The sequence below is a fragment of the Mesoplodon densirostris genome, chromosome 10, assembly GCF_025265405.1.
Source record: "Mesoplodon densirostris isolate mMesDen1 chromosome 10, mMesDen1 primary haplotype, whole genome shotgun sequence".
In the NCBI taxonomy this organism is placed as follows: Eukaryota; Metazoa; Chordata; class Mammalia; order Artiodactyla; family Ziphiidae; genus Mesoplodon; species Mesoplodon densirostris.
The window spans coordinates 984,383-998,288 of record NC_082670.1 but is presented as its reverse complement, the minus strand read 5'-3'; the positions used below and the strand labels follow the sequence as shown (position 1 = coordinate 998,288).

The window sequence follows — 13,906 nt, the reverse complement described above, 5'->3', positions numbered from 1 at the left end:
TTGACTTTTATGTATTTATTTTTTAAAGAAACGCTCAGAAACAAATGATGTCAGCACACAGGGGAGGTTACGAAACTCCAGGTGGGCTGAACGGGGTCCTGCCTGGTCCACAGTGGGCTCAGATTCCTAGTTTCCAAGGTGCTAACTGTATGGGGGCAAACGAGGTCCTGAGCACGTTTCTGAAAACTGGGTGGGTGGGTAGGCAGGACCCGGTGAGCAGAGGGGCTCCTGTCCTCCGTCGCACGGCTCAGCCCGCCCTCTCGCGAGCCCAAAAGTGAAGATGGGGCTCCCACAGTGCAGTCGTGAGGGGCCAGGAGGGAAGCACAGACCGGGGCCTGGGGTCTGGGGAGCGAGCAGGGCAGAGCTGGGGCCTCTGAGGTGCCCTGCTCGGTGCTTGCTGGCCCAAGGGGGCAGGACAGCTGATGGGAGCGAGACTCCGGGAGCTATGACCCCGAGACTCAGGCACCTGCTGCGAGCCAGGCCCCGCCCCCAGGTCCCGCCCCCAGGGAGCTGAGGGCCTGCTGCCGAGGCTGGTACTCCCACCTTAGAAATGCATTTGGTGAGCGACAAGGATTCACTGTGCAGCACAGGGAGCTCTACTCAGTATCTTGTAATAACTTACAATGGAAAAGAATGTGAAAAAAGTAGGTAAAACGGAGTCATTTTGCTGTACACTTGAGCTAACACAATACTGTAAATCAACTAAACTTCAGTAAAGAAAAGAAAGAAATGCACTTGATTTTTGGCACAGGGGAAGGGCATATGCTTTATGACTGGGATTCATCAAAATCTCACAAACACTTAAATTAGGTCCCTCACCAAACAGGAGCATCATGATTTTTGCAGTAGAGGAGATAGTCGTAATAAGTTGTATGTACGTAGAATTATTATATATCTGAGCCTCTGAAATGCACAAGGAGAGATGGCAATTTAAAGTCACACTGATGGGGGGGGGATGCCTCACCTCCGCTCACCTCTTGTGAAGTGCAGATTATCATATGTGAGCCTCTTAATGGAAGGGACACCCACAGGAGAACACTGCACAGGAAACATAGAGCAGCTTTCTCACCGAGGGTCCCCCCAAATAACAATAGTAATCTTCAATTATCTTTGAAGAAAGGACCAGAAAAAAATGAACATTTGAAAAATCAGAGAATATTCATTATGTTTTCACTTGTGCCTCTACAGAGAATGAAATAGAAACAGATTAGTGAAGTCTCGGGTATTAGGAAATGTGAAAAAACCAAATCAGAATGGGGTCGGGGGACCCACGCACCTAGGCTGCAGTAAAACCAGTGGGCTTCAGGGCCTCAGTGTTTCCTAGGGACCTTGTGAGCACAGGTCCACACAGCATATATGACACCAGGGTCCTCTGTGTGACAGCCAGTAATGGTCACGGAATTAAACAAAAAAGAATACGGGACAGAAAAGAAACACGTGCTGTTAAAAATGTTCTTGTTGAATTTTATACTTATCATTCCAGTAAATAAATGAGAAGAAAAATAAAATAAATGTCACAGAAAAAAGAAGGAAAAGTCATGGACTAACACTGTTCAATTGCAATGAAGTATATTTTGAAAATTGGGGAAATACACATGTACCTGTATGTTGGTCTGTCACATTAATGAATAATGACAATTTGTTTTAAAGCCTTAGCTTTTGCAAATTTGTTGCAAAAGTTAACAAATCAACATAAGGAGAACCGAGCTTCTCTTTATGTCAGATTTGTCAATCTATCTTCACTCATCATTGATCACAGACCTCTTGCTTTATTTTAATTTTGAAAAATTTCTTTCATGTTAAGCAACAGATATATCGATACAAATAGTTAGGAAAAGTTTTAAAAGCATAAGATTGGGAGAGATTCATAGAAAACCCATTTCACATCAAATTCCATAAATAGCATGTCTATGTGTCTTGGGGACCAATTCTGGTAGCTTTCAAATACCTCTCCAGCCCCAAAATTGTAAAGGCGAGGACACATTCAGGTGGTTACACAGGGGCTGCCCTTGGTTATTTCACATCTACTCTGCAGGCTGGAGACCAAACTGCCCCCATGGGGCTCGGATTCCAAGTCTTTCTGAATTTAGTGAAAAAGAAAAAGGCAAAACTAGGACTAGCTGATTCCCTCTGTGCCGGCGCTGCCTGTTAACTGGGATTCTCTACATTCACATCGTGTAGAAAACGTTGTTAATAAAGATGATGTAATAAAAACACCCACATCTAAAGGTGATGTAATATTATTAAGACTCTACAGCAGACACAGCCGTTATTTAGACTTGGATCCACCAAAGAAATTTTGGGAGAGGAGCATCTTAGCACTGGGATGGTTCCGGAGTGCTGGCCCTTGGTAGACAGATCAACGTTTAGTTGTTTATTACTAAAAGGTATTTGTAGTAAGTGCTCTGTGGCCAGTGCGTCTCCACATCTCCTGCACTGGGAGCGGTGAGGCCTTGCTGCCCCCCTGGAGGGACGGCTGTGAGGAGGGGCAGAAGGGACTCCCCAAGTCCTGGTGCCACATCTGGGGGTGGGGAGGGGACTTCAGGTCGCCAGGGGCACCCGGTGACCATGCTGCCTGGAAGCTCCAGCTCTGGAGTCTGGAGTTCGGCTGAAGCATTTCGGCGGCCCTGCCGGGGACACCCTTGTGCAGAAGTACCTCTGCAGGGTCGCACTGCAGCACCTGGGGACCTCGGAGAGCGGCCGGGCCGCCCCAGCCTGTATACACGGTGAGCGCAGCCCGGCTCGGGCCACTCTCTGGGGCCGCCGGCCCCGCCCCCGGCCTCATAGCCCCTTGCCCCGCCAGCCTCCTCCCCCTCCCGTTACAGGCGATACCCGCCAGTCACCTTTGGCACCTGACCCTCTGCCTCTGGGGAACCCACACCAGCACCGCCCGCCACTACTTCAAGGTGCCGATGACCTACCTACGTCAGTCCCCCTGCCTGGTGGATTCCTATCAGGGAAGGTCCCGCGGGAGCCCATCGGGCTGACGCCTGCCCTTCTTCACAGCTCTTCCCCCGCCTCCAGCCCATCCTGCCCGCCAGTCATAGCCAGGCCCCCAGATGCCCTGCACATCTGCTTCCAAGTGCACCTGGCCGTGCCGCCCCCCTCGTTCACCCTCCGCCCAGCAGGCCCTTGACTCCCCTCTCTTTCCAGCCCCAGCCAGCGCACCCTCCACTTCAGGGGCCTCCTGGCCTGCATTTGTGCTTCTAGCTCAGCATTTGCTCACAGGACATTCCGGAGTGACTGCCCCCTCTCCCCAACTCAGTTAAAAAGCCTCTGAAGGCAGGGCCGCCAAGCCTGGCTCCTCCCCTCCCCCATGGCGGCCTGCACAAGCTGGGCGCCTGCACGAGCTGGGCACTGGGGCCTGACTGAGGCATGCAGTGCATCCTCCCCCGCCCTTCACAGGGGGGCACAGTTCATAGCAGATGTCAGAGGCCACCCGACCCTGCTGGCCTTCCCTTGGAGGGTGTCATTTCTCCAGATGGGCCACGGGAAGTACAGCTCGGGGGGCACACTGGGCACACTGGCAGGCATGGATGCTTCTAGGATGCGTTTTAAAGATGAAAGCGGTGAGTCACAGGCCAAGCCCCCGACAGCATGCTTCTGGGGCAAAGTGTGGAGGAGAACCCAGGCTCCTCTCTCAGACCCACTTTTAGCATCAGCTGCTGGCACTGATACTTCTTGGAAGCCCGTGGTACTTCCTCTTCCTACGGCGGAGTCTCCATCCCACCCATGCTGAGGGCCAGGGCTGCCTGTAGGAAGGAGTCTGGCCCACGGCGAGCAGAATACCCTGCCAGCCAGCATCCCGTTGGGTCTGGGGAGTCAGGACAGGACACGGGACGGGAAGCTTCTTCTGCCCCCAGCCTTCCCGTCCTTCTTGAAGACCTGCCCTGCCCCCCTGCCCCCAGCCCTGCCCTCAGCCCCAAAGTCGGAAGGAGGCCCCCAGTTCCTTCAGCACCCACTGTTGCTTCCCCTGCCTCTGTCCTTGATGAGTCTCCACTGAGTTATCTGAGCTGAATAGCAGCAACTCCCTGGGCTTCTTGCACACACACACACCCCCCCCCAACCCGGGAGCCCCTCCGCTTGTGTAACGCTGCATCTCAAGGACAGAACACCACCTGCTTCGGGTGCTGGGCTCCCAGCACCAACCCCACTCTGGTCCAATTCCGTGTTCCTGCAAAGGGCCTCCTGGGGCGTCACGACACCCCGGGACTCTGCCCGCCACCCTGGGAGGAATCAGGAAGGCCCAGTGGAGGCACGTATGGTGGACACAGCGCCCACGCAAGGGGACGTGGTGGAAAGAAAGGCTCCCCTCGTGCCTCGCCTGTGCTACCCCGTCTCCCCATGCGGCCCCGACCTCAGGAGAGGACTCCAGCATGGCTGCCCGCACCCACTGGCATTGCCCCAGGGATGCTGGCGTTTACAAGGGAGTGGTGGCCTTGGCGCAGTGGGGTCAGGCTGCTTGGACTCCAGGCCTCACTCTGCCACTTTCTGGCCTGAGACTGGGCAACACTCAAGTTCTCTAGAATTTCTAGAGTTTCTTCATCTCAAAATTGGGGATAAAAGTAAAACCTATGTGACAAGATTGTCGAGAGGATGTGGTTTCGGGAACATCACACACTAAGTGCTCGGTGACTGTTGACCATCCAGAGGCTGCCTGTCCTGTCAGATGGCGGGAGGGGGGCCAAAGGGGCCTTCCTGGACCATAAGGGGCCACCCCGGGGGGCTGCGAGGTGGGCTCTGGCCGTCCAGCCCCGCTCATCCCTCCCAGGGAGTCTCTTTCAGGCGGGTCTGAGAAGAAGTCCCCACGGAGTGGGCTGCCTCCTCGGGGGCTCCCAAGGTGTTCCAGGGAACTGGGGTCGCAGAGGACTTCTACCAGGCCACCTGGTCACGGGTCCAGGCCTCGGCTGCACTCTCCCGGCCCGGTACCACCTCTGCCCCGAGCTGCGCATCGGTACCCGCAGCTCCGAGCTCCCAGCAGCGGATGACTCAGGAGGGGCCCTCGTGCCGCGGGAATGGCCCACCGTGCAGCACACCTGAGATGCACCTGCTCTCACACCGTCCTGCTGTTCCTGTTGGCATCTGTGTGCTTCACACACACCAAGGGGAATGGGACGTCCGGCAGAGCCGGGCCGGGCCTCTCTGGATGCCCTCTGAGGAAGCTGGGCACCCGTGGCCTCTTGCTGTGAAGGGCACACCCCTTGCAAAGCAGGTGACATTTCTCTGGGGCACGTGGAGGCCTTTTGATTATTATTTTCCAAAAAGGCCCCCATCAGTGCCTTGGGGAAATCCAGAGCCGACTGACAGGCAGGGCCGCTTGCCAGAAAGCATGGTTCCTGTTGGTGTTGGTCTGGCCACGTCTGGGGCAAGTGGACTCTGTCCCTCTCTGCAGCCGGAGGGACACACATGTCAAGGTCCCATCACACACGTGCTCATCGTGAGAGTGTCTGGGGGGCCAGGCCCCGACCCCCGTGAGCTGATGTGTCTCCCTGGGTCGAGCTCACAAAACGACTTGGCATGGTCAGCGATGTTTCCCAAAAACTGTCCCGAACCATCGATACTAGAACGGAGTGTTCTCCCCCAGAACCAGCCCCCCTGCCCCGTCTAGTTTTCCTACACAGGCTTTGGTATAAAGCACGTTCTCAGGTCTGACCCCATCCCCACAGACGCAGCACACCGCCTGGATCAGAACACCGGCAGCCTGTGCTCAGTCAAGGCTGACAGAGCCCTTTACACACCCACTCTCACAACTGAACCAGAAGCTTCAGGAAATGAACTGCGAACTGTTAACTCCTGATAATTGTCTGGAGCCAAAATACACCAGACTTGCAGGTGTTTGTTCAGCCGTGGACGGCAACGCTTCCCCGACAGGGAGCCCAGAGCGGCCCCGCGGCCCCACGTCGAGGCGGTGGAGCCCAGGCTGCAAAAGAGAATGCTAATTCTGATACTGGCTGCGATGATCACGTCCCACTGTTGCAGCTGGGAGGAAACAAAAGAGCAAAGCGTCCCGGTGACATGCAGCCGGGTGTCACCGGATTCAAGCACCTGACAGCCTGGGTGTCCTAGCTGGGGGCCTAGCGAGACCCTAGTAAATCCTCAGAAGGGACAATGAACATTCTCAAGCCTCTGGGGACAAGTCAAAGGCCGTTTTTTTTTTTTTTTTTTTTTTCCCCCTCCCTTTCTCTGGGCAATAAAAAGGAAAGGGAAGAGGAACTTCCCTCCGAAGTCTTGGTGATTTCTTCTTAAGTACATCTATAAATACAAGTGTGTTGAAAGCACATTCTCGATAAAATTATTAATAACGCAGGGTCAGGATGGGAGGGGTCACCTAATGTGGGATCACAGGATATTGAGACTTAGCATGTTCCCTATTTTCAAGACTAGATGCTGGTGTGCAGGGCAGCCTGCCGTGACCAGCTCTGACTTTCCCTGGGCGCCCAGGTTCTGCTGCCTAAGGTCCCAAGGCCCCTTGATGTGGTCCACATGGCTCCCCTGAAGCCTAAGGAGTCCTCTAAAACAAAAGTGAAGGACAGAACACAGCTGCGTGCACACACACGCATGCACAGCAGTCCCTGGAATTTGTAGGCTGTCTCATGCACCAGCAAAAGGAAGCAGCCCCAGAAGTTGGAAGTGGGGTCCCTTGCTGAGACGGAAGCTGGAGAGAACCAGCACCCCATACATAAAAAAGCCCCCAGTGGGAACCTATCCCCAGGGAGAAGCCCAAGGTTGACAAAGTTGCTCTGAGAGACGTGAGTTAAGTTAGAGAACCAGCTCAGGCAGAGGGAGCGCGGACCAGGGTGGCTGCTGAGAACGAGGACAGGGACGTAGGAGGCTGGAGGCTGCAGAAATGCTCCAGGGCGCTATGGCAACAGCACGCCTCTCTGGATACGCCTGTCAGGACACCCCGCCCCCAGATCTCAGCCCCACATCCGGGAGCGTAGGGAGATACCTCAGGACTAATTTACAAGGTGCTTTACTCCTTTTTTTCCCCACTTTATTGAGATATAACTGACATATAACATTGTGTAAGTTAAGGTATACAGCATGTTGGCTTCCAAAAATCTGATAATGACAGACAGCCTAGTTAGGGGATAAAATTAGTCTTCATAAAGCTAATGTTTTATCTTTCACAATAAATTAATAAATTGGACATTTGGATTGGACATGAATTGTCACAAGTATGGTGCCTGGGACTCTGTTCCGGGTCTGTAGACAGACTTGAGCCCCTGGTGCGCGAAGCTGGGTGCCAGCAGGGGGTGAGCCCCGTGGATGCCTCTGGCCAGTGGCCCCTTCAGTCTGCCCCCAACGTGCCAGAGTCCACACCCTACCTCGGTGTGGGAAGAGCCATCGCCGGGGAAGCAAGCCCCGCACGGGCTCTGGTCCTGGGAGCACTGGCCTCCCCCTCCCCAGTCTCCCTCAAGCCCCTTCGCCTCCACACCAAAGCCCCGCTCTGGGCGCCACGACTGTCGCCTGGATGGCCGTGATTGCTGCCTCCCGACAGGCCCCCAGCGTGGGCCCCCTTCCCCCGCACCATCATGGTACCTGCCTGCCCAGCACGTTCGGCAAGCCCCACTCTGTGCCCGCAAAACGGTGTCCACGCGCTTGCAAGGCTCCACGCCTGGGGACCAGACCCCGGGAAGCTGCAGGGCACCCGCCCTCTGAGCTTGGTCAGCTCCAGGGCTGGTGTGAGAAGGAAACCAGTTACTGTACCAAGCAGAGAGCGAAAGCCTGGGCCTTTGCCTGTTTCTGCAGCTTTGTCTGCACCTCTCATCAGCACCCACCCGTGCCTGCTCTGGTCACTCAGAGTGACTGTGCCTCTCCTGCACGCATGCCAGGCCCCTGCCTGGACTGCCCCGCACCCACTGTGCCAGCCAACTCCAGCACTCATGCTTCAGGCCCCGACTAGGTACCACCTCCTCTGAGATGCCGTCCTGAGACACGACCTCCCTCACCCAAACTGGAATGGCCTCTCTGCTCCCTTCCCCACACACAGCACCAGGAGCACTTATACCAGTGCTTATGGCCTGCTCTGTAACCGCCAGCTTTCCTAACAGCCAACCCCACCAAGCTAGTCTTTCTGAGAATCAGGGGTGGGTCTATGCATCCTGCCTGAGTCCCAGAGCACCTGCTGGGATGAATAAGCATTTCTCAAGCAAACTGGCAAATGAACGAAGAGAGGCAGTGCAGGTCTCCTCCACCACGGGCCACGATCCTGAGACCCAGGCTGGACAGACCTGTGTTCAAAGAACATCACAGAAAAGACAGCCTAAAGAAACTGCCAGGGCCACGATCCCCTCCTCTAACAAGGCAAGGCCCTTGGGGCAGGGGGGTTCACCGTCCCCATGTCCATGTGACCTGAACACCTGCTCTGGTCTCGGAGAAGGGGCCTCTGCCTCTAACATCTAAGCACGGTCAATACCATCCTAACGGAAACGTCCGTGTGCTTTTGGCCACCACCCACCATGACCCCAAACAAATCCTCCAGAGAGACTGGGGGGAGCGGGCAGAGGTTTTGGCTCGGACGGCCGTGCACACGGCAGCGGTGCTGGCTTTCCCAGGGGCCCTGGCGTTAGAGCCTCACAAACCTCTAAGTGCAAAGCCCAGGGCATTCTGCCCCTCCCTCTCACACTGCACACTGATTTGAGATCAAAAGACCCAGGTTCAGGTAAAGTAGCACTGACGTTTTTAGTTTTCGGTGTGTTTCTTGGCCTCTCTGAGCCTCGAGTGAATGAAATAATACCTTCTCTGTGGGTTTATACAGCTTCAAAGTGATAGTTCGTGACCCGCAGAGCACTGATTACAGGTGATTGTCGTGGGTGCCACGAGGGGTAGGGGAGCCCACAGGGTTGGGGCCATCACCAGAAACCCTGCTTCCCTCATGCTGTTTCCTCATGCCCCCTGGCATGCCCTCACAGGTGGGCAGTGGAGACACCTCAGGGCCTCGAGGCCTGGCACCTCCACTTGGATGACCTGTTCGTCACCCCGGTAGGCCTGTTAAGTCAGCATAAGCATTGTGATGCCTGTCCTCCCACACCCATCAGGGGCCGTTCTGGCACAAAGTGTCCTGCCCCGAGCCCTTGCCAGGAGCGTCCAGGCACTGCAGACGCAGCGCACAGGTCAAGCCTCCTCCCGCCACTGAGCCCACGCGCCTCAGCTCCTGTGATCCCACCAGACCTCTCCTTTAAGTAAAACGTTCCATTGCCTTCTTCCCCCGCTGGAGTTAGACGAGAGAACGTTGGGAAACTGACTTCAAGTGGTCTTCACACCTGCTAGTGTCCTTCACAGTGAAGCTGAGCCTGGAGTTGGAAGATGGCCCTGCGCACCCCGGACTTCCCTCTGCTCGAGAGGGGGACCTGCTTTCTCTCCCAGGGAAAGTAGTTCACGTCTCCTGCCGTCACTACCCTCCTTCCGGAGGAAGGCAGTGGCCTTAAAATAAAGCAGCGTCACTGCCAGGGGCAGCCTCCGAACGTGCCTCGCGGCACCCGTGGCAGAAGCAAGTGGGATCCACACCCCAGCTGAGGGCGGGCGTAGCGCGTGCAGCGCACGTGTGGTGGAGGCGAGACCCCAGGACGAAAGAGCCCAGGAGACAGTCCCCAGGGGCAGGTGTGCCCAGCAGGGTCCTCAGGAGCGGCGACGGGGTCACCGCATGGTCACCGGGTGGGGCAGCGGGGGAATCAGGTAAAAATCCTTCCCTTGTCAAAGAGGACGCGTAGTTCCCAACGTACGGTGACACAACTGCATATGTATTGTTTAAAATGAAAACAGGCGGGCTCACAAGTTACTTCTGGACACTGAAAAATGAACTCTGGTCGCTCTTCTTCTGGGCAGCACCTAAACTCTGGCTTTGCACTATTTCAGGTACATTACAGTCTTCTGAGAGAGGCCCAGTACTTCAGAATCCCTGGGGTGGCTGTGGAGAAAGAATGTTACTGGCGACCGATATTAGGACAACATGTCAGGTCACAGGAATAGATCTAGGCGTTCACATTGTGCCCGCATTTAAGCCTTCCAGCTGACTCCTAAATACTTCTTCTGTTAACATATTTACATTTCTTTTTGGTTTAAGGAAAACATCGCTTTAGAGCAAACTGTCTCGGCTGTAGGTGAGAAGCTCCGCGGCTGTGCTTTCCTTTCTTGCTGCACATCTGGGGCCTGCACGAGTGTGGAGCCTGCCAGCCGGCTTGGCCTGACGTCGGATTTACCCACCGCAAAGTGCTCCCAAAGCCCGCGTCAGAAGCTTCGAGGGGCCCAATGACATGATCCTTTTCCCTTTGGCTTCAAAAGCAATCGTGACCAAACGCTTTCAACCGTGAGGCGGAGTTGGTTGGAATAATGAAAAACACTTTTTCAAACACCATTTCCTGAGGTAGCTGAGATCAAAGCCCAAACCCACAGCAGACACGCAGGCGCTTAATAAGTGCTCAGGCATTTTACATATATTTTTAAGTGCAAACCGTGACAGTGCCTTCCCAAACCCCAAAGGTGCATGCAAGCCTTGCGAAGAGGCCCCCAGAGTGAGAGCAGCGGGGGGCTGGGAGGAGGGGAAGCCGGATGGGGGCCGAGGGTGGGCGTCTGGGGTGCTGCCCACACGACCGAAGGGCAGGTGGTTCAGGCGGGCACCACCGAGTAGGGCGTGGAAGGGCAGGGCTGGGCAGGGCCGGCTGCAGCAGGGGGCCCTCCACGGCCACCTCCAAGTGCCTTCCAGCCGACCTCGCCCGGGGAAAGGCCGTGAGGCCGCCGCCGGCAGTGCGGCTTTCACGGCAGCTCCCGCAGCGCGCACGTTCAGGACTCACGCTCACTCACTCGCACACGCGCGCGCGCGCACGCTCCCCAGCCTGCCCACGGGTGCGAGGCAGCGGCGTCTGGGCGGCGCAGAAGCTGGGGGTGGGGCTGCTGGGGTCTCGCGGGGGCCTGGATCCACCGGGACACCCCTTCCTGTCTGCGGGCAGGGGCGCCGAGGGCTCGGCTAGGTCTCCGTGGTGCAGCCGCCGTAGGCCAGAGGAGGTGAGGCGGGGAGGCCACCCCAGCGCCTGGCGCCAGGCGGGGGCTCCGCGCGCCCCTGCTCTTTGTATTTACCCAGAATGCCTCTGGCTTCTTCTGCATCCCGCAAAGGGCTCTCTCCGTACTCCTCCTTCAGCCACTGGCGGAACTGGAGAAGTGAAACAAGCCAGGACGTCACACAGCTCACCCCTTACACTCCCACCTGTTACCTGATGGTGCAGGTTTGCCCCTATGAACAGGGGCCCAAGGGGCATCGGGCAGTCAGCTCTGAGGCTGGCCAGCCAGTGTCTAGCAAGAGAAATGACGGCTTCTTCCAGGTTCTGGCCTGAGAATGTGAAAGCAAGCCTGACCAAGGAAATGGCACTTGACCCCAAGGCAGAGAAACAGAAGCTAACATGGGGCCTGAGGACGGTGGGAAAAGGGAATGACCGCAGCGGCTGGTGGACGAGGGGCCAGTGATGCTGCAGAGGGGCTGAAGGGGTGTCCTCGGACCAGCCAACCTATGGGGGCCTTTCCAGCCGCCTCCACAAGTCCAGGTGGGCATGGAAGGACGGAGGTGTGTTCCCAGCCCCTGAGCGCCCACCTGATGCACCTGGTGCTCCTCAAACTCCTGCAGCTGCCTCTGGAAGCCCAGGTTGGGGTTTGCACAGGACCTCCCCGCACGCACAGTGCGCAGGGCATCTTCCCAGCCGAAGTCGGTGACCGTCATGATGTATGCGACCACGAGAGTCACACTCCTGGAGACGCCGGCCAGGCTGCAGGGCCAAGAACCACACAGGCAAGGGAGGGTCGGGGGCTCTGAGGCTCACTGAGGAAGCCTTCCTGCCTTGGAGTGCGAGTGGACAGCACGCCAGCACATTACTAGGAAATGACTCAGAACATACCAGCTCTCCCTCCTTCACGACACCAGAACCTCAGGCGTCCTTTACCTGTGTAGCCTCATTGTTCTATTGGTTTTCTACTGGCTGTGTCTCCGGACACTTCATTTTCGGATTCTCTATTGCTCCTGAGCTCCTCTTCAGATAGTCCCCATTTCCCTGGACAGATAAAGTAACTAAAGGACATCCAGGGACTGGACGGGTCCAGGATCTGAGCAACAAACCCAGGTATAATCTGCAGCCGTTTAGACAGCTTCACGTTTTTAAAGTCTGGTTTTCTTAGGGATATAAGGGCCAAGTCTATAACTTAAACAACTCATTAAATACAGAAGCCCTTACCAAATATTTTGTGATCCTCTTCACATACATAAGCAGAATGCCAGCGTGGGCACGCTCTGCAGGCCATAACGGTCAATTTTCTCTCACAGGCTGAGTAAGGGGACTGATTTTAAATGCACATGCAAATTACGGCGGTCCCAGAGAGGTTGTGCTGCATCAGACTTGGAGTGCTCAGCAACGGTTTAAGATGGGGAAGTTTAGCACATTTCTCATTTTTAGAAAAGCCTATCTTCAGATTGACACAACTGTATGAGATACAAATTCCTAGAATATCAGGCCTGCACATATTCAAATATAAATAATAGTAAAAAACCACTCTCAAGTAGCGGTTCTTCCTGTGTATCAGAAAAACTGAGAGAGCGTTAAAAAAAAATACATACTCTTGGGCTGCACCCGGGCAGATGCTAACTCACCAGGCACAGGACTCCAGAGCCCCTTGAAACGGCTCTGACTGCACCGCAAAGTGTTTTGAAGCAAATGTGAGCAAATGTCACAAAACCTGCACTTTGTGTTTATTACATGTCCTGCTCTTTGTAAAAGTAAAATGAAAATGGGCAGTGATGAAACAAGGGCCCACATTCCCTGAGTACTTGCAATGTGTCGGGTGCAGGGCACTGTGCTTGAGTTCTGTTTTTCAGAGCAGCCTTCTCTGCACAATGTGTGCACAGGTGTATGTGTATGTACCACACAGACGGCAGCTGAATGCAGGCGGACAGCTGCATAGGAACTGCTCAATTCTAAGAGTCTGTGCAGTTCTCTTTAAAGCAAAGTATAAGCCCCAAACACATAAAAGCTCCAATCTATAAACAGAAGAAATGGGCATTTTGGTGTGACAGTAACGCAATGCTAAGCACCCACACATGCAATCAAAACTCTCCAGCAAGAAGCAGTGTTTTGCATGGGCACTGGGCGGAGCCCGTATTCTGACGGGATCTCGGAGGAAGGCTGGAAAAGGAGTGTCTGTGTCGTGACCTCAACAGTGCCTGCAGAAACCTAACTGAGAAAATGAAAATCCTAAGTGAAAAGGAAAGAAAGAATGTACGGTTCTCTCTGCACAAAAGCAAACAATGGCTAACAAACAGGTGGGGTCAGGTGGGGTGTGCACTGGGCGTTTGGGGGAGGTGAGCAGAACAGGCCCGGGGTCATCTGGCAGGGGCACACGTACCAGTGAACAAGGCAGCCCTCACCTCGCAGGCGGCACTCGTGGATGAATTGAATACTTTCTTTGAAATGTCTTGTCCTGGGGTGAGGAAAAAGGAGAGACGTGACATCTCTGTATTTTACTCAACATATGATGAAAAGAAAAATCCACTGAGGTTTATTGTAAAGGTCTTGAGTTCACAGCTTCAGACCCCAGTCACTGCCCGGGGCTGGAACGGCCTCAGCTTTGAATCCGACCCACACTGCTGAGGTCTGGGAGGGCAGCCCGTCCGCTGGAATTTTCAGAAGTTCTCTGCAAGGGATCCCTGAAACACACAGTTGCCACTGACTTGTTGGGGGGTGGGTCCTGCCCAGCCCCATGGTCAGTTTGGGTCCCTCAACACTCAGCAGTACAGTGACCTGCTTAACAGCCACCCAGGTCACTGTACCTGGGTGGTGCCCACCCAGTGTGGGCTCCCTGAGCCCTAAAGCCAGTTCATTTCTGACCATCTGTGGATAGGTCCTGTCTGCCCGTCCTCCAGGCCGGG

The 13,906-nt window shown here is 55.2% G+C and overlaps 1 protein-coding gene across 2 annotated transcripts in view; it reads right to left on the bottom strand.

The window, feature by feature from the left end:
• Positions 1–5,742: 5,742 nt before the first annotated feature.
• DUSP22 (dual specificity phosphatase 22) overlaps positions 5,743–13,906 on the bottom strand; it is a 52,004-nt gene continuing 43,840 nt past the window's right edge. The window contains exons 5-8 of one of the 2 annotated variants that reach the window (XM_060111062.1): positions 13,384–13,458; positions 11,585–11,756; positions 11,077–11,149; positions 5,743–9,910 (exon numbers count right to left, since the gene is read on the bottom strand). In XM_060111062.1, the coding sequence (XP_059967045.1) occupies positions 9,864–9,910; positions 11,077–11,149; positions 11,585–11,756; positions 13,384–13,458 (367 nt within the window). In that variant the 3' untranslated portion in view covers positions 5,743–9,863. Of the gene's footprint in view, positions 9,911–10,414; positions 11,150–11,584; positions 11,757–13,383; positions 13,459–13,906 lie in introns of those variants that run through there. The other variant, XM_060111061.1, reaches the window with a different exon arrangement.